General features: G+C 36.6%; 1 protein-coding gene across 1 annotated transcript; it reads right to left on the reverse strand.

The window, feature by feature from the left end:
- Window positions 1-806: 806 nt before the first annotated feature.
- LOC141446229 (uncharacterized) lies at window positions 807-20049 on the reverse strand. The gene is made up of 7 exons (XM_074112736.1): window positions 19914-20049; window positions 16521-16614; window positions 14940-15380; window positions 5878-6339; window positions 5295-5737; window positions 4726-5032; window positions 807-4009 (listed from the first exon to the last, which is right to left on the reverse strand). The coding sequence occupies exons 2-7, from the start codon at window positions 16590-16592 to the stop codon at window positions 3533-3535; spliced, it is 2202 nt and encodes a 733-aa protein (XP_073968837.1). The 5' UTR covers window positions 16593-16614; window positions 19914-20049; the 3' UTR covers window positions 807-3532.
- Between the last annotated feature and the right edge of the window lie 6502 nt (window positions 20050-26551).

Genomic DNA, 26551 nt, shown 5'->3' on the forward strand with positions numbered 1-26551 from the left:
GAGTATGAAACACGGAAACAGCTGTTGTAGTTAGGTAACAACTTCCACTTTTTTCAATAGTTTTTATTTCCTTGTTCATTTTTTATCATATACTATTTGTTAATTTAAGCCACGTGATGTGCATATTCTAGCCCTTCATGTAGATATGGCCGGCCGTTGGGAGCCACAATTTACTAATTCACTACTTAAATTTGTATCGAATTCGATATCGGTTGAACAAATGTTGATAATGGCGGTGATGGACGTGCCTTGCCGTATTCAATAATTAGTCTCAGTGAGACCGAGTGTTGCAGAACGGTTGTTGTTGGTGGCGATCTTTTTGCACAAAAAAAAAGTACGTCTGAATTCCCATTTTCCCCCACTATTGACAGTTTTAGAGATGGGAGAAGAAGGAAGGGGACTTATCAAGGAAAAGTTTGTTTTCAGCACGAAACCAGGAGTCAGTTAGTACACTATTAAACTATTAATTGTGCCAAAAATATAAGTTACGACTACATTGCTGGTATTAATTGATTACAATTTACTCCTTTAAATAACCATTTTAAAAGGAATTGCCTGAATGGCTTTGTTTTCAACAATATCGTAACAATATCCAATCTAGGGCATTGATATTCAACTTACCTAAAGGGAGTGCCACTGAGGTATAGATATACATACATATAGTGTAAATTGTTCAAGCTGCACTGTGCGTGTGTTTAACCAAAGCTATTGTGGTGAAGCTCTTGGCTGTTGTGCCAATCACCATGGCAACTGTGTGGTGAGGAAGTTTGTTTACTTGCAGGTTATTTTACGTGTTTACAAATAAGTACGAACTATTGTTTGAATTTATTTAAACTCAAATATGAACATTCTGTTTTACAAAAATCAATGAGTTTCTTGAACAATAATGTGCTTTATTGGTAAATATTTTGTATTTTTTGTATTTTAAACTTCATAAATAAATTTACTAAAATAAAATATTTCGCTGCTACTTCTGGCCAGCTGTTGGTAGTAGTAAGAAGTAGTGATGGGCTATTTGAGCGGACTCGTTCCATTGGAACGAGTCCGATGGTGGAACGAGTTGATTCAAATCCCTATTTTAAAAAAAAGTGATTCCGCCCCGCCCCAAAAAATTTAGGCAAATAAAAATGAAAATGAGGCAGCAGAAGGTTTGGAACGATTAAACATAAGAACAAATGTCACGCAATTTATTATATTATTATATCATTAAATGTTAGCTTTCCCAGTTAATAACAAAACTATATTTCTTTAACACACATTGAGTACTATCCCTAATTTCCAATTGCTCTGATAAATATAAAATTAACAACGTAATACAAAAATTAACACAAAAATAGGCTAGTCAAATATAAATTAAAGCAATGCAGTTTTGTCATTATCTAGCTTGACCACTAGAAGACTGGAGTTAACTTACTTCAAGAGTATTCAAGGTAGAGAAACGGAAATGGGTAGGAAATTATTCCATAAAAATTCTAACCCTTCAAAATTATAATTACTCATAATATTTATTTACTAAGAATTGAATATCAAGCTTTTAAAATATTATCTTATTGTTTTACAAAAAGAAAAAGCTGTGTGCTTAATCTTAAACTTAGCGCTGGACACTTACTCTCATCTTCATTGGCGTAAGTTTGAACGTGTACATGTCAGCTAGACGGTCAAAGTAAAACTGGGCCAAAATTTAGTATTACCTAACTGGTTTACTTAGTGTAGTATCCCTCCCACTCTATCACCTATTTCACAAACATTCATCGATTAAAAATATTTTTTAGTTAAATATTCGTTTCATTGGAATACAAAAAACATTATAACGCTTTCTTAAGATGATTTGAATTTTTAAAATTTGTTTTTGTCCATTACTCTTATAAAATACGAAGAATTTCAAATAAAATATAATATACAAACACAGAATGATCTAGTGTGCAGGTGGAGTCAGTCGTAGTTACCATGACAACGGAACCGTTAAACGACTCCGGCCCAGCTCTAGCATTTTCATTGGTTAAATCCACTGGAGTTGGTGGAGTCGAATCCGGAGTGATTTAAATCCTTTTGAAACCGGACTCGTTCCATTTTTTGGTTCACTGAATCTAGCCAATAGAAATTGCTGGAGCTGGAACCGGAGTTGTTTAACGGTTCCATTGCTATGGTAACGAGGACTGACTCCACCTGCACACTAGATCATTGTGTTTGTATATTATATTTTATTTGAAATTCTTCGTATTTTATAAGAGTAATGGACAAAAACAAATTTTAAAAATTAAAATCATCTTAAGAAAGCGTTATAATGTTTTTTGTATTCAAATAAAACGAATATTTAACTAAAAATTATTTCCAATCGATGAATGTTTGTGAAATTGGTGATAGAGTGGGAGGGATACTGCAGTAAGTAAACCAATTAGGTAATACTAAATTTTGGCTCAGTGTTACTTTGACTGTCTCACGGTCATGTACACGGTTAAACTTACCCAATGAAGATAAGAATAAGAGTGTCCAGCGCTATGTTAAAGATTAAGCACACAGCTTTTTCTTTTCGTAAGATAATGAGATAATATTTTTAAAGCTTGATATACAAGTCCTAGTAAATAAATATTTCTTTATTTATGAGTAATTATCATTTTGCTTGAAGGGTTAGATTTTTTTTATGGGAATAATTTCCTACCCATTTCCGTTTCTCTATCTTGGATCCTCTTGAAGCACATTAACTCCAGTCTTCCAGTGGTCAAGCTAGATAATGACTAAACAGCATTGCTTTAATTTTTATAATTGACTAGTCTATTTTTATGTTAATTTTTGTGTTACGTTGTTAATTTTATATTTATCAGTGCAATTGGAAATTAGGGATAGTACTCAATGTGTGTTAAAGAAATATAGTTTTGTTATTAACTGGGAAAGCTAACATTTAATGATATTTTTTAATAAATTGCGTGACAATGTTACTAATGCATAGGGTAAGTACAGAGACCGGAATCGGTGAACGAGTTGTTGGAATCGATTCCAACCCTGGAACTGATTCAAATCCAACGAGTCCAAAGACGGACTCGTTCTGCCCATCACTAGTAAGAAGTTACTTGAACAAACTATAGGGGCGCTAGAATCCTCTTTTTGGTCTTTTATCTTTGCTATAATTCGTATCGTATTTTCGAATTCGTATTAACATAGCAATTCTATCTTCAAGCACCATCTTATCTCATCGCACATCATAAAAAAGAAAAGGGCACCAAATAACTTTTAAATTTTATTAACAATCGATACAAAACAATCTTTATTCCAAAGCCGTCTTAAAAAAATAGAATAAAAATAAGATTTTGAAATGACAGGACATTCTGTTAATGCATACGTAAATCCTGTCTCTCATAACACCGCGGATCCATAACAAGTTTTCAATAGCTCCTCCACATTTTTGAGAGAGCTATTTACAAATTTTTTATTTATAAAAGAGTGATATATTTTCTTTATCCAATAGGAAAATTATTATTATTATTTTTTTTTTTTAATGAAAGAGAAACAATTTGCCAAAGGCCTTGAAGGATTATCAGGTTTTAGGATCAGGATCTAAGTTTGGCGTGGTGCCATTCGTCGAAACTGTGGCAATAACTTCTTGCTCAGCGTCTCCAACTATGGCCGAACTCTTCAGTTCTTCCAGATTCGTGCCCACGTCCTGGTCACTAACTAACCTCCTGGCCAATGTGCATCCAACATTGACCGTCACCGAGCTACATGCAGCTGCTGCATCATGCTGTTTCCTCTGACGGCCTTCCTCACCGTAATGTTCATGCAGTTCAACCAGTCGACTGGACAGCTGATCACTGCGCTGAGAGGTTTGATTCATTTTGTTAAATAAACCTTTACACTGATCTTCTAAACGTTTTAGTCGATCCTCACGAGCCTTTAGTATCTCTTCTGCGGTTCGTTGTCTAGCTGGTGTAGGAGTTGTCACTTCATCTGAAGTAGTTTCTGATTCTCCAATTGACTGAGCTTCCATTTTGACATCGCTGACATTGCTTTCTAACTGAAAACAAAGAAAAAAATCAAAAAAGGAAAATTAATATTCACCTCCTAAGAAAATTGGAAGAAAAGCAACCCTGAAACCGCTTTCCACAACATGCCCTTTCAGGCTTCTCATCATCTACTTAGTTTTCTTTTTTAGCAGGACCAAAATATAGCGCCTGGAAAGAATAATCACAATTTGAGGGGGGGAAGGGATTAGGTGAATGGTTAAGAGCATTCCGGTTTCACATTCAACCCTTCGATATTCTTTATCTAGAAGCTTCATGCCCAATGATGGACAGTGATTTCTGTATCGAGTATAACACTCCGGAGACCAGAAATGAACTGAAAAAGACTACGGGTCAAATTTTTTTTTAAAATGATTTAAGGCGCGTCAACATTTTAGGTTATTAGCGCCCGGAGCTTTTTCCAGTGCGCTGCCGGCCTCCGGACAGTGAGCTGTAAGAAGCTCTAGGAAGAGAAAATCTAAGGGTCAGCAACTGGACTCGAACCCGGGACCTCCGCGTGTGAGTCCAGTACGCTAACTGCATAGCTAATCCCTTCCCTACTACGGGTCCAATGTCCTCAGATAAAGATGCGCCAAAAATTATAAAAACAAAAAATAACCTAATAACAATAATTATTAAGATAGCTATTCTTGCCCAGCGCTCCCAAGACTGAACTTGAAACGAATGAAAAGCTAGAATAAGACAGTTAGGACGGCCAAATCAAGCTCACCTCATTGGCTGGCGTAGCGCAGTGTTCCTTCGTTTCTTCTGGATCAGATTTATTCTCGGACACATCCTCACTGTCTTGTTCCTCTCTAGCCGACCAGTCTTCTTCATCCTGGCTGTCACCCGGCGACTCTTCATATCCACTCTCCGCCGAGCTCACCTGCTTTCTAGAGGCAAACTCTTTCCTCAATTCTCTCCAATCTTCTTCCGTCTGACTGTTCTTGGCACGGGCCAATGCCCAAGATTCTTTACAGTTTTCCAACTCTTTTTTCAATTCGTTCAGCATCAGTCTTTTTTGGGCCAATTCGTACCTGCAGACAGACAGAGGGCAAATGTATTACGTGTATTGAAAGAGGCAGGCTATTAAGGTGAAGGTAAGATACCGAATAGGTTCATCTCTCTGAAGTAAACTGAGAGGCTTTCAACATGGTTAAGACTCACAATGAATCAGAGTTGATGTGAACACTCATACGATATTCTTTTACAATCATTCCAAACATTCTTACTCGTAAATATTCTTCTAACTTGGGTTGGCCAATAAAAATAAAAAGAGATATCATCCAGATGGCCTACCTGAGCACCTTCTCATGAGTATGAAGATGCTTGTGCTGGGTCTTGAGACGATTCACCACCTCCCAGGTGTTGTGCAACTCCTCGGCAACCACGGCCAGTCGTCCTTCCTGCTCCTCCAGTCGACTCTCCAGCGTGCTGTTCAGCTCTTTCAACCGTCCCACCTCCTTCACCAGACTGTTCTTCTCCAGAATTAGATCTTTCAACCGTAGGAACGTTTGCGACACACTGATGACAAGTTTTGGTCCTTTAGGCGTGTCAACGCTTTTATAGCATGAGTTTGGAGAACTATCGCCGACCGTTGGTTTCACATGATGGCCCAACAGTTCTACCAACAGACGCCACACTTTGCTAAGATTGGCTGCAATGTCTTGTTCCTCTTCGGTTGGCACATGTCCTTGATCGGCCAGTTCTAGCAAGGTTGATGCTAAATCATTGATCTTACCCTGGAAATACAAAATCAGGATTTTTATTTCATAATAAATTGCAAAATTAATGTAGAAATTTCCTTAAAATTTTTGATGAGAAGATTAAGTAAAGGTGAGATGCTATAAAGAGTGAGCTCTTTGTGACGGAAGTCAGTTACCTTTTCGGTGAGATGATTGACCAGATCATGGTGCTCCTCCAACACCCTGGTCACTCTTTCCAGGCCGTCAGGTCCAGACAACACGTGGCTAAACAAGTGATTGATGATGCTCATCTGCGAGGTAGCATTGTACAGCTCTTCACGAGTGCCGGCCAGTTCCAGTCGAAGTTCACTGATTTCCGCTTTGGTCGCATCCAACGCTTTATCCATTCTGGCAATAGTTTCGTTCAGTTCGACTTTCTTTTCTTCCAGGGTGGCCGCCCTTTGTTCGGCTAGTTCGAGTTTAGCTTCCGAAGCGACAAGTCGAGCTTTTTCTCTGTCCAATTCCATTTTATGACTAAGCGAGACCGCTCTTGCTCGTTCTTCGTACAACATCCTCAAACGGCGCATATTCTCTACTTCTTTTTCATACGCCTGTCCAGTTTCTTCGATGGCCGACAGTTTGGCTTTGAGCTCGTTCACCTGGAAAACAAAGAAATAGATTAAACACACGAAATGGAACTTATCTAAGATCAGTAGTATTTGTTCCACATTTAAAGGTAGCTGGCTTTCACAAAAATCAGCCAAATGAAATAGTATAAACAGGAGAAAACGCATTTCCGGGTTCGGGACTTTCCCTGTATTTCCTGATTACAGAGGTGCTTATTAGTGCTTACGAGGTGTGGCTATTAAATAACCGAGACTATTGCTGTAAAACATTTTATTTTCAATTTATAAATATTTAGTTATTATCGCCTTCAATATACACCCCTCCTCTATCCCAACAACGCTCCATGCGAATTTACCATATTGTTCGAAACAGTGCTGGAAGTCTTTTTCTGTGAGCTTCTCTGCATGACGCGTGCAGGCTTTTTCTTTCACAGCTTCAACGGACCGAAAAATCGTGTTCCTTTTAATGCAAGTTTTGACTTTGGGGGAACAGATAAAAGTCACATGGGGACGGCCAGGTCAGGCGAATAAGGCGGATGAGGCCTAAAACTGGGATGTTGTACTTGGCTAGAAACGTCGTCTTGACGGACAATGCAGTGTGTACCGGCGCTGGTTGTCTTGAAAAAGAGAACCCCGTGACTTGTTCTTCCACAAATCGGGGTCGTTTAGTCCCTTACTCTTTCAACGGAGTTGAGCAAGCACCTCACATGGTAGTAATATTGATTAATTATAATCGATATTTTCATCCGTTTTTGGACGTGAAAGGGCGAGCCCGGGCGGTCATCATCTCCGACGTCTTCTGCGGCCATCTTGGAAACGCTTGAACCACTCAAAAACTTGCGCACGTGATACAACATTCATCGCCATAAACTTCTTTTAATAAAAGGTAGGTTTCAGTAGCGGTTTTACCCAAGTTTTGATGTGAAATTTCACCGACAATTCGTTTCTCTACTACATGTGTAGTATAATGTTTTCGGGCAAAACGAAACTAACACCTCTTACACAAACGACGACGGTTCTGGTCAGACACAGATTTCTCTACAAACACGTGAGACGCTGCACAATCGAAAGAGAAGGCTTTACGCTGCACAGCTGTCGGTCGTTAGGATTTGGGCGCATGCATAGTTCTTCTGTAGCAGCATCAGTCTCGTTATCTTCCAGAGAAATAGCTACCTCATTTTTTGGTAATGTTCTCTCATCAATCCATCCTGGTAACTACAGTACAATGTACAACTTTACAGTTTCAAAATTTAAATATGTTCAAAAGAATACTGGTTTTCAAGAGCATGTAACTGCTATGTAAATGTGAAGGTTTAGGAAATACGTCACTTCAAGAAAGTAAAAATTTGCTGTAAGTGAAAATCTTATGAGTGACGTCACGCCGGAAGTTTGTAATCCCTGCATTATTTTCCGATTCTGTTCAAAAACATAGAATTCCAATGAAGGATTATAAAAGGTTTATTGATTTAGAAGGTTTTGGAATTGTGGAGATACTGTGGAGATGATGATATACATAGGTAGGTATATTTATTGCACGTGTTGTGTCCTTAATGTACCCAGTAACGACCCCACTAAACCTTGCAGGCAAACAGACGCCCTAGATAAGGTTATACTGCTGCATGCACTGTAACCAATAAACGCGGTCTCTCTCTCCCTCTCTCTCACTCCAACAGCATTGCCAACTTAACACACAATCCTGCTATAATTTCCCTCCTTATTTTCGTAGCCCCTTTTACTCTTCGGAAGACGGAAGTACTTAAATGTGTTCGAGTTAATTTTTTGTTGTTGTTGTTGTTGTAATTGTTTGTTCCCCCGGAAATGATTCCTTAAAACTGCTGAAAAAAACACTTAATCGATAATAATAATAACCAATAATTTATCTGAGAAAAATTGCTGAGATAATATTGACACAACACGAAATACTTACATCATCGTAATAATTGTCTTCAGAATTCACTTAATTCAAAATAGAACGAAAAATGTAAGTTAAAAAGGCGTGAGTAAAAAAACACAATAATTTTACTTAACGTTGGTAAGTTAAACGCGAAAAATTAGGGGGAAAAGAGTATGAGATTACTTCCGGCCACATCATCTTCGTCAAACCCGAGTTTTTTTACGCTCTTTTAATCATCATTAATATTACGTAAGCGAAGGAAACCCGTAAAAAGCAGCACTTTACAGGAAATGGTATCCATGATGGATTCTCTTTAGTACTAGTTGTTACTTTTGGTTGCAGAATTTGGGTACCTCTTTGGTACAATTCAGTCAGCCCAGTCAGTCCTGGTTTCAAAGGTAAACCTATTGCTCCTGACGCCTCATAAGTATTGGCGTCAGTCGTCTAAATGGTATATCCCTGAACGACCCTATAGTTGAACGTATTACGTGTCTTTAGACATCTTTTAGAGCGATATAAATCTTGAATATAGGGAAGGGATTAGCTATGCGGTTAGCATACTGGACTTCCACGTGGAGGTCCCGGGTTCGAATCCAGCAGCTGACCCTTTTATTTTTCTCTTCCTAGGAGCTTCTCACAGCTCACTGTCCGATGATGGACAGTGTTGTCTGTAACGAAAGAACACTGACCGGAGGCCGGCAGTGCACTGAAAAAAGCTCCGGGCGCCAATAATCTTAGATGTTGACGCACCTTAAATCATTAAAAGAAAAAAAATCTTGAATAAAAAAGTTTTTTCTCCAATCGTGAGAAATCATCACCTTGACGACGTTTTCATCAAATTTGTAGGATATCCGCTGGCGTAGTTAATTTTTTTTTTTTCGATCATCTGTAGTTTTAATTTTTAATGAAACCTTACGCCATCTAACAGCTGGTATAATGGATTGATCCATTAAGACTAATGGTAGGAATGGTCGTTTATGATTGGAACATACTAGTGTGGGTTTATGGCACCACGGTAACCGAGCGGTTGAGAGGCGAGACCTTAGCAAAGCGTATTGTTGGTTTAGTGGGTTCGATTCTCGGGGTCTAGGCCTTAGATTTTATTTAATGGTTAATAAAAGATATTTAACAGTAAATTATGTTTGCTAGTTCACCTCCGTCCACGACACCTAAATGGTAGTTGGACGTTAAGCCCTGCCTGAACTACTACTATTGCTCCAGCAATTATTCATTTTCGATCTTTTGTTTAAACACAAAATAGACAGGCGTACCAACCTATTAAATTTTTAAAATTGATTTTCTATCCGAAAACAATCCGTTTCGTGATCAAAATATCTTAAGACCCTAAAGGAAGATAAAAAAAACTTCCTATTTCGTATTTGGGTACTGGCAAAAAGATCCGATCTCTTAAATTACTCAACCGAAAGTAGTAATTACTATTGCAGGGATATTTTACTTTTTTGAGATTTCTTTTTTTTCCCCAAATAATGGCATCACTGATTTTCTGATAATTTGTTTTAATTGCCAACATAGACAATCACAACTATTATTTGAAATATTTTCTCAGAAAAAAAATTCTAAGAATTTTGTAATATTTCTTGGAGAAGTGTACGTAACGTTTTCCCTTAACTTGCCCTGACAGAGTACAATTAAGGGATGATAATATTCCCACTTAAGGGAAGATACGACTTTCCCTGGAGGGATATTTCAGCTTCTCTGAAATGGCAGTAATGTTTATTCCCTAAACTCCGTATATTACATATAATGGTAGACCATTTGTTTATGTTTGAATAATTTTCTGGAAGCAGTATTTTAAGGGCATTTTTGGAATAAGAAGTTTGAAATCTATAGGTTAAAATAAATAAATAAATAAATAAATAAATGTAAAAAAGTCATGCGTGTATTTTCACGCCATGATTGTGCTGAGTGGATTTCTATTTAGGCAGCAGTGATGCCACTAGATCAGCTGATCTCTAATGGTGATAGTAGTAGAAGCAAAGAAGAGGATATTTTTAAACACTCACACTACTATAAATAGATTGCCAATTACCATGTGGTCTCTTCTTCTTCAAGTTTTTTAGTTCCTGTAAGTAGCAACCTAAACGCGTGGGATGAACACAGCTAATTGTCGTTAAATGTCCTGGGGCCCCACTCTCCGCACGCAACACACACGTCTCAATGTAAATGTGAGTGTACTAAATTTAACACAGCGATAAAAATAAACACAAATATTTACTTATTTTCAGTGTACACAATGACTGAGCACTTTTCTTGCTTTGGTTATTAATTTTAAAAAAATGAAAATAAATAAGTCGAAAATCACTGGTTTTATTCGTCGTAAAGAATAGTGTAGAAAATTCATTTTTTAACTAAGAGTTAACAAAAATGTGGTTTGGGACAGAAACTTAATTCAAGTCGAATGCTCTACAACAAAACTGACGATGGCTGTAAGTCTGAAACCGGGCCAGAGATACAATTACGAGCTGCGATGGACACTATATACCAGTGATGGCGAACCTATGACCAGCGGGTCAGACACTGACCCACAGTTGCTAGGCAACCATTTGTTTTTTTTTTACGCGTGTTGTTTTAGATTTCCTAATTGTGGTGGATAATTTATATTCTATCTGTATTTTTTTTCAATCACGCATTGACACAAAAGCAATTTAAATGCTATCTATAACCTTTTTAGTTTGATAATTACAGTTCTAAAAAACGCAAATGAATGAACGAGAAATGCTTTTGTAGTATTTGAAATAAAGCAAAAGTGTTTACAAAATATCAAAAATAAAATGTATAATTTTATTCATATTTTGTTTGTTAAAAAAAAAAAATCGACAACCCAAAGCAAATAACCATATTTAGATTTTAGATCTGTTGAGAAGACTTGAAAGTTGTAGAAAACAAAATAAAAAGGTTCAATAATACGATTCTGTGCGCACTCTGTAAACAGAAAAACGTAAATTCTATTCAAATGTGGCCCCCTCTCCCCTATCACTAAATTTTTGAAATTGTTAAAAGTGTGCCGCCGCGACAAAAAAGAAACAAAAAGGTTGAGAATCATTGGTTTACACACTTCCATTGTCTTCAATAAAATCGAGATAACCATGACCAAACCTCTTCAAGTGGATAAAGGGCATACAGCTGACAATGGAACAAGGACGATTCGTGCTTTAAAGCCTACTTTACCCCCCCCCCCCGGAAGTAGAGGCTAGAAAAAATAACGAGAACTATATTTCGTGTTCGTTTAATGTAAAATGGTTTACAGTTGTTCTTAAGAACGTGTTCTTGCTGCACAGGAAGCTCTTTTGAACACGCTGTTTTCAGTTATAAGAACAATTTCCTGCCCAGCCTAGTCCTAAACCCTCCAACTTAACTTTTTAGCCAATTTTCTGCTGAAAATATTGGAAATGAAGGCCTGAAAACGAGAGAGAGAGAGAGAGAGACAGAATGATAAAGGGGGATGCTAGCTAAGGAGGTTGTTACTCTGGACAAGCTGCTGCCAAAACAAGGCCGTTGTACTTCAAACGCCAATCAGTTAGCCAATCAGCTATATTTAGCTAGCAACTAACAACCGTCATTTATCTGTCCATCTCACAAAAACCATCTCCAAGTCTTTCAACTTATAAAAAAGAAATTATTAGTTTTGAAAGCTAGCCAAGCTTTTTCGCGGCAAACTGGTCTGAACCGCCACTTTTTTAGAAAACAGCTGACATCCCTGCGGGTAGCTCAGCCTCAATAAAAATAGGAGTTTTGAAAAATTAATCACCATTTTCTCACATTGAGTTGATTAAAAATATTCATTCACGTGTATTTCTTACTCTTAATATTACTTGTAAAAGAATATACTACGATTACGACAAATTTATTAAAACTGTCTAGGTAGGACAGTTGTATATAAGAATTGATCGTCGAAAAAACTGCATGAAAAAGCGTAACGTTGAAAAACACCCAACTTTGTCAATTTTTTTTCTCTTTTTCTATAAAAGATAAAATCCCCTAATTTTCTTTGTAATATTGGGCAAATCTTCGTTTATATCTGTAAATTTTTTTTTTGTAACAACCGAGAACTATAAGTTGCCAAAAATGAGCGAAAAACAGCATTTTCAAAAAAAAATTGTTCTTGTTGTTGCCATTTTTTGGGGAAACAACGTAGCGCATAAAATGGTTTTTTTAATGAATGAAGTTTAATTCGATTTGGAATTTCATGAAGATAGTTTTCCTTCAATTATATTCTTAATCTAGGTTGTTCTCCTCTCAATGTTATGTAGATATGTAACATGAAATAGATAAAGATATGCATATTTTTAGGATAGACGATTATTGTTGAAGTGAGTAGCTTTTAAAGATTTGAATTACAAACATTGAGCCGCCAAAAATCAGATTACCTAGTGCACAATAATTAAAAAATTAGATGTCATCACTGAATTATGGATGTTAAACACGGAAACCACCAATGATAACCAAGACCAAGCTGCATCAGAAACTCCGTCTAGGCTCTCAGTTGAAAATGTGGATGTAGATTTTTTTGCCAATTTACGATTATTGTTAAAGTACTTTACCAATTATATGATTATAAAACTTCTTTACAAGTACTCAGTTAAAAGGAACTGCATTTAATTATAATTTAGAAATGAATTATTATTACAAGTAGTTATTTATTTGTAATTAACTGTGCGTAATTTATGTTCTCGCATTATTCTGCAGTAGAATAATCCATTTTATTGCGGGCCAAAGTGGGCGTGGTGTGATTTACATGGAAGGGTAGGCGTGGTTTAATAAAGAGTACTCGTTTCTGATTGGCTCTTCAACCTACCTACTTTTCACACTTCCATTCTTCACTGTGGTTGGCCAATTCTTTATTAGTAATTATTTTAATGAAAAATTAAAGTTTTTTTTTTTTTTTTACTAATTTTCCCTCCCTGAGGTATTCAATGAAGAATCAAATTATGCAATAAAAAATTTTCTCAATCAAAACTTGGAAAATAAAAGATTTTTCTTGTTTAATGTCTTGTTTTCTGCACTAATAATGTAAATATTATTCTGGTTTTATAGGGCTGTAAGCTTGCAGAGAACTGAGCATAGCCATCGAGGATTTACAACCATTCAGGTTCCTGGAAGTACAGTAAACTGTAAAACTTTAGCTATTCCAGGCCCCAGGAAGTCATCTTCCCGGATGAAGAAGCAGATCTGGAGGCTCTTCAGACCGGACTCAAATGCTGAGTGGCCAATCGTCTATTTCTGATTACGGAATTTATATACATATTAAGAAAAAAATTGGATTGCCTAGTGACATTGAAGTTAGAATTTCAACATAGTACGTACATACAGTCGCGTCTTAGAAAAAATAGGGACTTGCATAACAAGTTAACCCAACAATTTTTTTTTTTCGAAGAATACAAAAAAACGAAATCAAATCTACAAGATGGGGCCGCCAATAGGATCAAAATATTATGGGAACCACAAGTGCCAGAATCTCTCAGAAGAGCCGGAAGTTGGTTGCAATACTGGCAAAATGAAGAAAATATTTATGAGTTGGCAGCACTACAAGACTGGCGGCCAGATCAAAGCGATACATCCCGTTAAGTGCTGACGGTGCAGCAGCTCTCTCCTCGTCGTCTATTATTAACGCGTCGCTTTGCAAAACTGTTCTCTTCCTTCCTCAAAATATATTTCATTTCTTGTGTCTCCAGTCATCCATTTATTCGACTATTGTCTTTTGCCAAGTGCTGTCCGTCCATTCGTAGTTGAAAACATTGCGTAACAATATTTAACTTGTAAATTAAAGTCTGTTAGGAAATTGAAGTAGAATTCTTGTGCGAATGACAATCATCATGAAATAACCATCATGAAACATAGATGAATAAATAAAAAATAATCATCGTTTGAACTCATGAGGAGCGCTTCAATTACCTTAGAGAATTGATGATCCTTTTCCATCCTGATTAGAATGATGGAAGAGGTAACTAAGACATAAATGGTACCTATAGATTTGAGACAACTTTTTAGATGAATGAAAATTGAAATCTCAGTTAAAACTGTCCGATAAGACATCGATTGTATCTTAATCGTCCAAAAATGCAAGAAAAAGCGTAAAGTTAAAAAAGAATAATTAAATTAAGAAAGTGTAATAATTAAGAGCATCGACGTTTCAAGGAATGATCTTAAGGTAGTTAGTATTCGGTAGTGTTGAGTATGGTGGTTAGTGTTTGGCTAGCTAAAAATAGTTTGGTAAGCTATCAAGCGACACGGTAGCCGAGTGGTTAGAGAAGCGGCTTTAAAGCATTGTGTGGTAGTACTGGTAGTGATAGGTTCGATCCCCAGTTTGGCCTTGGATTTTTTATTGAATTATAAATAAATGAAAAGATTATAGTAAAATAGTTAGTAGATCTCTGCTGCTTATAATATGACCATCCTAATCTGTATGTAGACGTTAATGGCGTCTGAAATGTCGGGCATTTACGCTTTACTTACATAATTACTTTTTTCTGTTTCTTTAGCCAAAACTCCAATAAATGAAATGGGATTCGAGAAAAACGGTCACCAGATTAGAGCGTCACTATGTGAAGAAAGTATTGCTTGTATCAGCGACCATTATTAAAGAGAAATTATTGGAAATTCATAGCGGAGTCAGTGAAGTAAAGAGGGTAGAGGAAAATTGTTTACATGGAGATTTTTCCTCAGAAAACAGCGAGGAAAAAACGGACGATGTAACAACATGCACACTCTGTTACCGTACCTGCATTTCACGTATCTTCAACATCTCCGCACTGATGGCGGCCACATCCTTCAAGGCCTTCACCTGGCGCTCAAGGCCTTCAACTTCTTCTCCTTTCATCGAATCCAGCCTCTCCTCGGCTGCAGCACGTTTGGCCTCTTCAGCTTCCTTTTGCCACATCTCCTTCTCTTCACGCACATCCTTTAGTTCTATTTCAAGCGTTTTCAGCCGATCCATAGTCTGGCTGTTCATCATCTTCAGCTGCAATAATTCAACCTGCAATTTCTCTTTCTCCTCTTTCTCACGATCTTTTTCCAGCCGGAGGTCGGCCATTCTCCTGCCCAGTGAATTCAATGCTTCTCGTCTCGCTTCTTTTTTCTTGTCCAGCTCTTCTTTGAATCGCAGCAATTCAATTTGAATGTCTCGCTTTCTAGCATCATCATATTCTTCCAATGGTTCACCCTAAAAAACTTTTTGTTAATGAAAGCAACCTAGCGAGTCTTAAGCACAAAGAAAAAAGAGCCTCTACAGATTTTACGTAAAATAAAAGAAGTTGACTACCTAGTTAATAAATTAGATTGGACAAATTTCAACAATATGAAGCAGACAATATTCTAGAACTGGAAATGGTTAGTTGGCTCCTTTAGCTGAACATACCGTGAACAATTCGGGAAGCTGCCTCCGAGGAGTGCTGAAAAAGCATATGAGACCTACGGAGCATGCTCTGGAGCAATCTCTCAGAACTGAGACAGGTTTAGACTTGTCTGTACAGTCTACATCAGGCGGGTAAAGAAAAAAAAATCAGGCAGCGTGGTGCAAATTTTCTCAGGCTTATCGGGGAACATCTAAAGAAGCGGGATCTAAATTGTAATGGTTAAAACTTTGAAGTTCTGGATGGGTGTTCTCTGCGATTTAAAGGTAATATTTCCACCTTCAGAATCATTCTGGATCTCTAGGATGCGTTAGAGAATTAGACATGAAATGATTGCTGTCGGATGTTGGATAGAATCTTATTATCTTGGGACTAAGAAGAAGGTAACAAGACTTCCTCTTTTGGTTAAAGTGCATTAAAGAAACCTAATGGCCCTATTTCCTGCTTTTAGCAGAAAGCTGTTTTGGAAATGCAACAATTCGAAAAATAACGCAATGGAATCTGAAGAGATCTCCTTTCTGGAAGGAGGTAGCAAAGGTCCAAAGATGTAGCTCGGTGGAATCTGCTGCCAGAAGTATCTGGGTAGCGTGTTTTAGAAGCTGTGAAAATCTGCACAAGCATCTGAGCCAAGGATGAAGAAGATGAACAGAACGAATGCCCAAGACTCTCTGTAACAACGGGAAAATAGACCCGGTTCATCTTGAAGTCGTCACAATCGGAACTGGTGGCTTGGAGATCTGAACCCCCCTCCCCTCGGTAGAGTTCCTGTAGTCAGTGTTCAAGAATATCGTCCATCCACAAGAAAAACCATTTCTTTCCTCCACTTCTTTCCTTAAGATATGTGAACATTCTTTAACCTTTTCAGAAATTGGTACATGTTGAAACTTGTCCAATATTGAGTTGTCCACTAATCGATAGTATAAAGAAGACCGTTAAAGAAGACTACTAACTTGTAAGCTTGGCGAACTCTGACCAGAAGTAACTGGACTTCCTTGAGCATAACCGCTCCAAATTAAACCCATTCTTATTCAAAGCACCAAAACTCTAGAAAAAATAGAATTACTATTAAATATCTTAAAAGAGGAAGTAAGTCATCAAATTGTCGACAAAAAAGAAAGTGGTAAGCTATGTTGAGCCAGATTTAGTATGAAATTGTTTTTTATTAACATGTAAGTGATCACGTCCAATTTCATGTTTCTAGTTTTGACCGGAAGTACACGTTTTGAGGCACCACATGGGTTATCAAATTTTCTTGGAGAAATGCTCCCAATAAGTTGTGACCAAAATGTGAGCCTACTTTAAAGTAAATCAAGTCATATCCGTTTTCAAAATCATCACAGGTGAATACTTCCGATTGAAGGAAAGTTATTCATCGCTAAGTTCCTTCCTGCAAACTGTCCAGCAAAATTACAAACAGTTGACCTTGCTCTTTCATCCAAATACAAGTAATTACACCTTCGCAGAAGGATACTGGCAATCCTCGCCCCTAATACTGATCTCTGTTATCGCTACCAAATCCCCTTTAATCTCATTTCGAGATTTCCCGCAAATGGAAGATAAAGGTCAATAGAATCAAAATCCCACTGCATATCCTTTCTTTCATAATCCAAAAACACTCTCTCTTCAGTGTGCCTGAATCATCTGTGCAGCACAAACCGTTCGATGTCACAAGCAGACTCATGTGAAATAATTCATCAAGGCTCGACGATATGGAATTGTTAGGCCACATTGCAAGAATGCCAGAAGACAGGATGCCGAGCAGACTGCTGCGTGGTACCGTCATAGGCATGAAGAAGAGAGTTGGCCGACCGCGAAGACGTTGGCTCGATGATGTTGAGGAGTCCTTGGAGTGTCAGGATGGAGGACAAAAACAGCCAATAGAGATGTCTGGAGTCGCATTATTAAGGAAGCCAAGGCCCACCCCGGGTTGTAGAGCTACGTAGTAAGTAAGTAATGAAAGCAATCAAACCATCCACCCACGACCTGCAAATCCCATTTTGTTCCTGGCTTTTGTAGACTTGGGAAATCTCAAACGTTTATTTACTGTTAAAAACTCAGCACCAAAAATTTGATTGGAATTACGAAGATACTCTCTTCCAGGACAGTAAGAGAAAGCGATCATCACAATTCCAGCTGGCTTCAAGCCTTAGTAATGAAGTGGAAGCAAAGCATCAATTGCGTGCTTGTTTTTTTTTTTTTTTTGGATCTAAAGTCAAATATGGTAGAATCTGGTTTAAACGTGTTCCGGCCAGTTACGTGGGGCTACAAATGGTTACTGCAAAGACCTGCAAAGGTTCAAATGAGCCCTCAGTAGTAGCTTTGAGCACAAGGTCGTCGATTAACGATTTCTTTTATCGATTTGGAATTTTCAAGTTAGGGTTTGGTCGCTTTCAGATAAAACTTGAATTCATTTGCTTTAAGGTTGATATTGGATCTAGAAACCCTGACTGGCCAATTAAGAAATCTTAGAGTAACCTTCACGCTGGAAGGTTGTCACTAAATGCGATGGTATAAGTGTAGTTCATTAGCAAGAAAACTATCGGCATTCAGCAAGTGATCTAATTGAAATTTCCATTTCCGGTACATCAAGTTGATGTATCGATTAGCGCCCACTCGGTCCATTTAAATTCCATTCAAGTTGTACACTATACAGCTTTACAAATGGAGCTGTGCTTAAGTACTCAAGGTGGGCACTACACGTCACTTAATAATTTAGAAGGCTGTACTGACTGTTATTGAGATTTTAAAATGTGCTTAAACAAAGTGTTCGTGTATTATTATTTAAATTTATTTTTGAGAAATAGAGAATTATCTGTATTCAGAAAGTTCGATCGCTCCAAAAAAAAGAAACTATTTTGGAAATAGGTTCTGGAGAAAAGCGAACATACTGGAGATATAGATTCCATTATGGAAGGTCAAAGCGACTCAAAGAATCTACTTGATTAAACATAACTGTGGTGAACGAATCCTGTGCAAACAGTTTAAAATAGTATTTGAACTTCAAAAAAACTTACAAAGCCACAGAAAACTTTGCCATCTTCTTTCCATTGTTGACAAAACCATCCGCAGGATACAAAATGGGTAAAAAAACAAGGTGGACAAGTAAGAGCCACTGTAAACTCACGGATGCCAGGCCAATAAGCTAGTACGAACGACAACATACAGTTAAATCTAGTCTCCTGATTGGAGTTTTTTTGACGTAGCAATTGGCTGTCGATAGATAGTTTTCACAAAATGGTCACTAAAAATGATAGGAACCTCAATCCTGATATATTTTGAGCTCCTCCAAAGAAATCTCAACAGGTTTCTTCCAAAACCGGAAATATCACTTAATAGTCTTCTCTTGGGAAAAGATAAGAGAACTAAAAATCGTTTGGATTCATGTACGAGATCTTTAATTTTCTGAGAAGGGACAGGAATTTGACCTCTCTCTAAATTTTGGTGTAATGTAATGTACGATTTTATACAATTTAAATGGACAAGTAAGAATTAAAAATGGAAGTTTACAAAAAAGTTATAATTCAGAACGTTGAAAATAATAAATAAAATATTTAATTAGCACTAGAAAAGTAACTTTCTTAAAGTAACCTGAAATAACCTTTCATTTAAAATGGTTCTAATCGATTGGCTGATTTTGGGCGAAAATCGATTTTTGTAGTATCACTTGGGTGGCGCCTATACTATATATGAAATTTGAGCTTTGTATGAATAGATTTATTTTTTTTTTTACTATTTATAAATTTCACTTTTTTGTACCTCAAAATGATAACTCAAAAAAAGTGTTCATTTCCGATAAAGGAAACCAACTAACACAATTACAGTAATAAGAGAAAAGAAAATGAGAAAAAGTTTTTTTTTTTTTAAATCACGTGAAACACTCCGGAAAATCGTAAAAAAGAAAACTGATGAATATTTTTCATTATTTTTAATATTATCTTTATTTTTTTTTTTTTTTTAGAATTAAAAGTTTCTGTTACAGTTGAATTTTATTTATTATAACCTTATTACTCCACAAAATTTAGAAAAATAAAGGTAAATATTGAAATCAAGCTAGACTATAACACTTTGAAAAGGTTATGTTTATTTAAAAAGGTTTCCTGGAATTAGTAACTTATAGGTTAGTTAAGTAATTCACTTTTTGCTATAGCTTTAATGTTTGTTCTTTCGCAAGTTTATTGGAGCTCGAATACTATTTGTGCCTTTGGAATTTTGGTGAGAAATTTTATTTTCAAATCTGGCTGAACATTAGGACTTTTTTTTTAAATACTTTTTCAAAATTAATATGAAAAATGGATGAATATCTTCAGAAAAAGATTTAATTAAAAATAAAATATTCTACTTACTTCTAATTATGTATTGTATGAAGAGTATTCGCAGTTTAACTGAAGTCCGAGCCATGTAGACGAGAGGATACCCAGTCCAAGATCTATTTCTGAGCCTAACCACGAGAGTGGGAGCGACGGGGGCCGCGGGTTGTGACGTCAGACCCCGCTCTTGGCCTGCCATTGGGTACATCCGACTGACATCTCTTGGAATTAGACTTAATAATAATTATAAGAAAAAAGAGGGAAACCTCGGATCTTTTTAAAGCGACGATCTCTTGGGAAAAAATTAGCGATTCCTAGTTCCTAGAGCCAGCCAGCTCCTGTTTGTTTGATTGCACTTGCACGATATTTGGCAATGAGCAAGGGGGAGTAAAATTTCTTGACATTTCTGCTTTGCTGCGATCATCAAAAACGACTTCTTGTGAGGAGGAATGTTAAGGAAATTTTAAACAAAGAATGAGACGATACTTATTCCTACGACTAGGAGTAGGGAAAGTTGCCATTTTTTTTTCCAGGGATCCTAGCAACATAATCTCAATTTCATTCAGAGATAGTTGTACAACTATTCGGATTTAGCAAAACCCAAGGCAAATCTAGCTTAGCCCAATCTAAGGTATTCCTATCCCTGAGAACCGATGATGCTCCAAAGAACCAAGCGTCCTACACAGGTTTCCTCTCTTCTTTTCTGGAGCTTTTTCCAGGGAGCCTTTTGGGGTAGTTATACAATTTTTTTGAAAAGGGGGTATCCCTCCTAATTTTGGGCGCCCCATCTTCCAGAATATCTGAGTTGGATATTGTAGAGAGCAGGGCACTGGACTTGAAGGAATAGTTTTTCCTGGACTGTAGGCTCTCTCTTCTCTTTGGCTAGACCTTCACTGGGGGAGGCCTGATTCCCTTAAATTGGGAAAAGCCATATTCAGAACTTCTGGAGAGCATTATACGCATATTCGGAGATTAATGTACTAAGTTTAATGGAGTGCATTTCAAAAAAATTAGCAAAAATGAAAAGAAAATTCGCTTTCCGGTTCAAATTTAGGGGGAATCAGGCCACCCCAGAGGAGAGAGAGCCTATAGTCCAGGAAGAACTATTCCTTCAAGTCCAGTGCCCTGCTCTCTACAATATCCAACTCAGATATTCTGGAAGATGGGGCGCCCAAAATTTGAACTAGAGAAATGTTCTTCAAACTCCCAAATATTTTGCAACATATCAAATTTTTAATTTTACAGTTTTTTGAAACTGTATATATTATACCAAAATAAACACTTCGATGAAGTGGGAAACCTACCTTCATTTCTCCCAAAATACTGCCCAAAATCGATGCGTCGTTTATGAGAAAATCTTAAGTATAAACATCGACTCGATATTCGCAAAGCTACTATTTGCCTGGTAATAACTAACTTAATATACACGGTCGCATGGTGCCATCTGTTGGGAAGCAGAAAAATCAATAATGGATTAAAAAAAAGTGAAAAATGTAGCAAGAAGCTCACCGAGTGAAGCACCATCAGTGGAAAACTGAAAACTGAAGCTTTTCTTTCTGTTAGAAAACAAAATGCGTGAAAGCCGTGAATATTTTCACTAGTTTTTCATGGAATTTATTATTACGAATTTTATATCTAAAAATACGAAAAGTAATTGTAAAAAGTCTTAATTGTAATTGCGTCTTTAAAAATTATTATTAAAAAAAATCCATTTCTATTATCGTTCAACCAAACAGTTGAACGAATCCTAATTTATAAGAAATTTCGAGTCCAGTTCTATATACAGTTTAGTATTGCACAGAATGTATCAACGTGTAATTCAAAGAATGGGTTATCCAGTTATCCATTACAAAAATTATAACAATATAATGTATTTTTGTATATAAATGCATACTTTTGCTATTTTGTAATGTTTATAGTAATGTATGTGTGTGTGTAATGAGCAATCTCGCAGCTATATGTAAACAAGGCTGCCAACATGACTAGGCAGAAAGAACACGCAGTGTTGTCCACTTGCCAACGTACTGTCGCTGTATTTACAAAACAAAAACAATCATCTGCGCACCCACACCGTAAATTACATAATTATCTGTGGTAATAGTTTAATAAATAGACTTTACTTAATTTTTTTTTTATTATTGTCATTAATATAATAATAATAATAAAAGATTATATTGGGACTTACAGTGATCTGTACACATTGTCTTCATCAGCACTGAATTAATAAGAAAAATTTAATTTTCAGTTCAACCAAAAATATTTCCCGGATTTTAGTTCTGATATAACGTTCACCAGACGTAAATAACAAACATGCACATACATTCAAATTATACATATAATTATGTTTAACCATTCCGATATATAGTTTTGAATAAAAATGCTTATGAAATAAATAATTATTATGAAATTATTATGATGTACCAACGTACTTTATCGATTTTGTTTTATTAAACATCAGATTTAAGTGCAAGTTTAGGGCTGTAGTTGGAAGTAAACATCGTCGGTTTAACTTCGTTGTTGGATTAAATTGATTGTTGCTTTAACTTTATCTAGTAGTTAAGCGTTTAAAATAATATATAATAAATAATCTAGTTTTTCATATTAAATTTTAATATAGTTTTCTTCAATTACATTCTTAATGTAGGAGAGTTCACCCCACAATGTTATAAATATTTAATATAAAATAGATATACATATTTTTAGGGGAGGAGATTATTGTTAAAGTACTTTACCAATCATTTGATTATAAAACTTTTTGTTAAGAACTCAGTTAAAGGAACTGCATTTAATTATAATTCAGAAATTAATTTTTATTACAAGTTGTTATTTATTTGTTATTAACTGTGTGTAATTTATGTTCTCGCATTATTCTACAGTAAAAAAATTCCTAATTTAATTAAAATTGGAAGATACTTTCGTTTGTCAGAAGTAATAGAAAATAGAAAAAGTGAAAAGCACAGATCTTCCATTTTATTGCGGGCCAAAGAGGGCGTGGTGTGACATACATGGGAGGGTAGGCGTGGTTTAATCAACAGTTCTCGTTTCTGATTGGCTGTGTTCAACCAGCCTACTTTTCACACTTCCATTCTTCACTGTGGTTGGTCAATTCTTTATTAGTAATTATTTCAATGAAAAATAAAAGTTTAATTTTTTTTTTACTAATTTTTCCTCTGTAGGTATTTAATGAAGTATCCAAATTATGCAATACAAATTTTTCTCAATTTAAACTCGAAAAATAGAAGATTTTTCTAGCTTAATGTCTTGTTTTCTGTACTAATACTGTAAGGGTAAACAGAAAATTGGGGATAATGGGTATTTTCTTGGGAAGTAGGTAAAAGAAAATCGAGAGCCATGTTTCATAGATTTTTAGACAATAAATATTAGAATATCTAGAATAATTAGGCAGATATATGCCAGGAATAGGCATTAAAAGGTACATCTAAATGAAATTTCATAACCTAATGACACCTCATATTCAATATTCAAGAATTTCATCTTTTACTGTAAAAGAGAAAACAAATTGTCAAAGTTGGGTGTTTTTCAACGTTACTCTTTTTTGTGCCCTTTTTTGACGATCAACCCTTATACAACTGTCCTACCGGACAGTTTTAATTAATCTATTTAACCATTAAAACCATATGAATCTTATTCAGAGGTCATTAAAGCATGCACTTCCAAACTTTCTCACGTTGGTAAAGCTTGTACTTTACCAGATGTAAGCGAAAGTAAAGGGGCCAAAAAATGTAAAGTCTATTTCCCAACGATGAGGCAATTAGGTCACCACAGCACATGAGTTCATTGTGTACAATTTTAGACGATCGAGTTTAAAAGTAGTCAGCTGGGTGACTTGACAGTCAATGAATCACTCGGTGCACTTTTAAAATCTCATTCATATCGTTCTTTTAATTTTCTTACTTGACCTTTGTTACCCTCTTTTCGTAAATAAGTAAGGAGAGATTTTTTTTTATTTATTTTTTTAAGTAATCTATGAGGCACTTTCGGTCATAAAAACATTTTCTTCCTCAGTAGAAGTTGTAAAGATTAGGAAGATTTAAAGAAGTCCGGTGAAAGTTCAACATATTTTACGGAAATGACAATTACCGGAAATTACAAAAACCCTTCGACCAAAATGTGCTCTTAATCGAATTTGCACAGAAAAATGTTTCAGATAAAAGTTACAGAAGTACTCATGCGCAGTAAGTATACCAAGTAGTTGCTGTTTTTTTGAGAAGATCTAAACAAAAATAGCATTTCCGGTTTGCTGATTCAGCATAAAAAGCTTATTCTCGCGGTCTCCGATGGTCGCACCTTAATTAGGTATCAAATTAAAATCTTTCTGCGACTTCTTGTTTTTTTTTAAGTTAGGCTTAGACCGCACTCTTCGCGGTCAGGCGCCCGCAAATGCATGCGCTCGTGTATTCATCCTTCATTCAGTAGGTGAACGAAAATAATCTTTCGCTTTTTTGATCTCACATTGTGGGTCATTTAGACGGCGAAGCAACCAAATCTTCACACTTCCATGGCTGGTGTCCCCCCCTAAAAGGTAGCAAGGGCGCTTGCTTGGTGGACCAGACTTGGATGCCTAGCTACAGCTAAGTTTTTTGGGATTGATATGAGAAAGGTCTTCTAAGTCTGGTTCGTTTTGCCAAATCTGGGTGATCCTTTAGCTGTCCTTAAACGAGAACTTGACGGTTATTTCGAAAGGTACCCTATGGGCCCTTGGAAGTTTTAGGGCTGGGGCTTTAGTTACTTAGGGAACAGCAAGCGTTCTTGCTAGTAGCCTAGCAAGGCAAATTGTGCATCTTATAGCACATTTAATCTTAGGCATATAATTTGGCAAGAACGAAGATAAAGCAACATCCCAGCCTAAACTGAAATTTGTAAAATCAATTAGAATGGTTGCTGTAAGAGAAAGACGTATTGCAATACTTCCTTTTTACGAGCGGTAAGCGGAAATAATAAAATATTGAATTTAATGGCTCCAAAATAGTAACTCTAGATAAGAGGAACCTTACCTTGGAGTGCGACATCCTTCGGCGACTGGAGCGGTGAACGACTCTCTGTCAAACCAACACGAGACTACCGGACTCTTCGCAACTACATACTCGCCACAATTAAAAAAACCCCAACCAGGAACAGTTCGCGTTCCCAAGGTAATCTGAACTCGACGATAAATGCCAAGTAGGAGAATAGAATGTGGCACAAGTTGCCTTATAAGGGCGATAACCTTGTGCTTGCAAACAGTGCCGGAAACTGGCGTTAATATCGCCGTTGTAATCAAATGATATTGAATATCATTTTTTTTTTTGTTTTTTTTAAATTCACATTGATGATGCTCAGTATGACGTCATGGGTGCCCAGTGTGTAAAACTGTAAACAGGACGAGGGAGTCCACCAGCTACGTAAAAAGTATGACGTCGTAACACTTGCAGTCTGCAGTAGATCTAGACTTGTGTCCTTGAATGTCCAGCTCAATACGTGCTCACATGACCACAACATATTATGATTGTGCAAGCAAATCCACTGCTTCATTAATCTCGCACACCACTAACTGGGAATCTCACACTTTCCACAAGTCCATGCGCATAGTCACACCACTTTCAAACTAGACTCATTAAATAGAACCAGGGCCGGATTTAGATGAAAAGAGGCCCTAGGCTATTCCACTTATGAGGCCCTTTCACCTCCCATTTTTAAGTTTGTAAATTACATGAGAGATAATAAAATACATCACTACATTGATATACATCAATATGTTAAGTGAAACATGTTGTTATTGTTCACTGTTTTTATAATAGTGTAATTTTAATTTTGCTAACAATTTGAATGTAGGGGGCCCTCTTGATCTTGAGGCCCTAGGCTGAAGCCTAGTTAGCCTATAGGAAAATCCGGCCCTGAATAGAACTTAGTCTTTCAGTTTCTCTTCCTGTAAAAAGGAAGTATCTGCGATATTACAGGGGAAGTGTCCTTATCCCCTGGAATCTGGACAACAGTGTCATTGAAAGAAGGCAGCGTTTGCTCGAACTCTCTGCTAAAAAAGCAAAAAGTGCAGTAGCGCTGTTTTTCATTTGGCTATCACCATGACATCCGATCGTAACTTAGCAATAAAAACCGTGTCCACCGAGAATGCTCCTTTACAGAGAATTTTCGAAAAGTCCCTGAAAAGTGTAAAATTCATTCGTCATGTGCTACTTCCGGTTCAGAGAATTGGAATCGCGAGGTTATAGTTAGGTTTTCTGCAGTGACCAAATCGAAATTTCAAGGTTTTAGCTTACATCGATCTTTTATTTATTTTTTTGTATTTTCGAGATATTTTGTTTAGACTTTTTTTGACCAATTTATAAAAAAAACAACACTTTTTTGGGACTCAGGTGATATCAAAGTTGGTATTACCAGCAAAAAACACGAAATCCCAAGATTTGGCGGCATTACTTCCTCCCGTACCTAGTATGGTGGAGAGAGGAAGTGAAAATTGATTCGATCATTTCCGGAAGAGGACAATCGTCTACTTGGGACTCCCTCCGGATCCTTCTTCCGCTTCAATCTTTCAACGAATTGAGCTCAGATGAGCTGATCACTGATTTAAGCGAATTGCAAATATTTTTATAAATGTTTATATAGGTACATGAGCAAAGTACGAACAAAACAAGCCTAACTTTTTTTTGTCAGCGTGC

The sequence above is a fragment of the Rhodnius prolixus genome, unplaced genomic scaffold, assembly GCF_049639745.1.
Source record: "Rhodnius prolixus isolate KJV_2025 unplaced genomic scaffold, Rpr scaffold_1, whole genome shotgun sequence".
Taxonomy (NCBI): domain Eukaryota; kingdom Metazoa; phylum Arthropoda; class Insecta; order Hemiptera; family Reduviidae; genus Rhodnius; species Rhodnius prolixus.

What these genes read in the sequence shown, in the direction of transcription:
- LOC141446229 (XM_074112736.1), bottom strand. Translation starts at nt 16,592, where the DNA reads ATGGGTTTAATTTGGAGCGGTTATGCTCAAGGAAGTCCAGTTACTTCT. An exon ending in AGAGTTCGCCAAGCTTACAA is followed by an intron (nt 15,381 to 16,520) that starts GTTAGTAGTCTT and finishes AAAGTTTTTTAG; the next exon opens with GGTGAACCATTGGAAGAATA. An exon ending in TCAATCATCTCACCGAAAAG is followed by an intron (nt 5,738 to 5,877) that starts GTAACTGACTTC and finishes TTGTATTTCCAG; the next exon opens with GGTAAGATCAATGATTTAGC.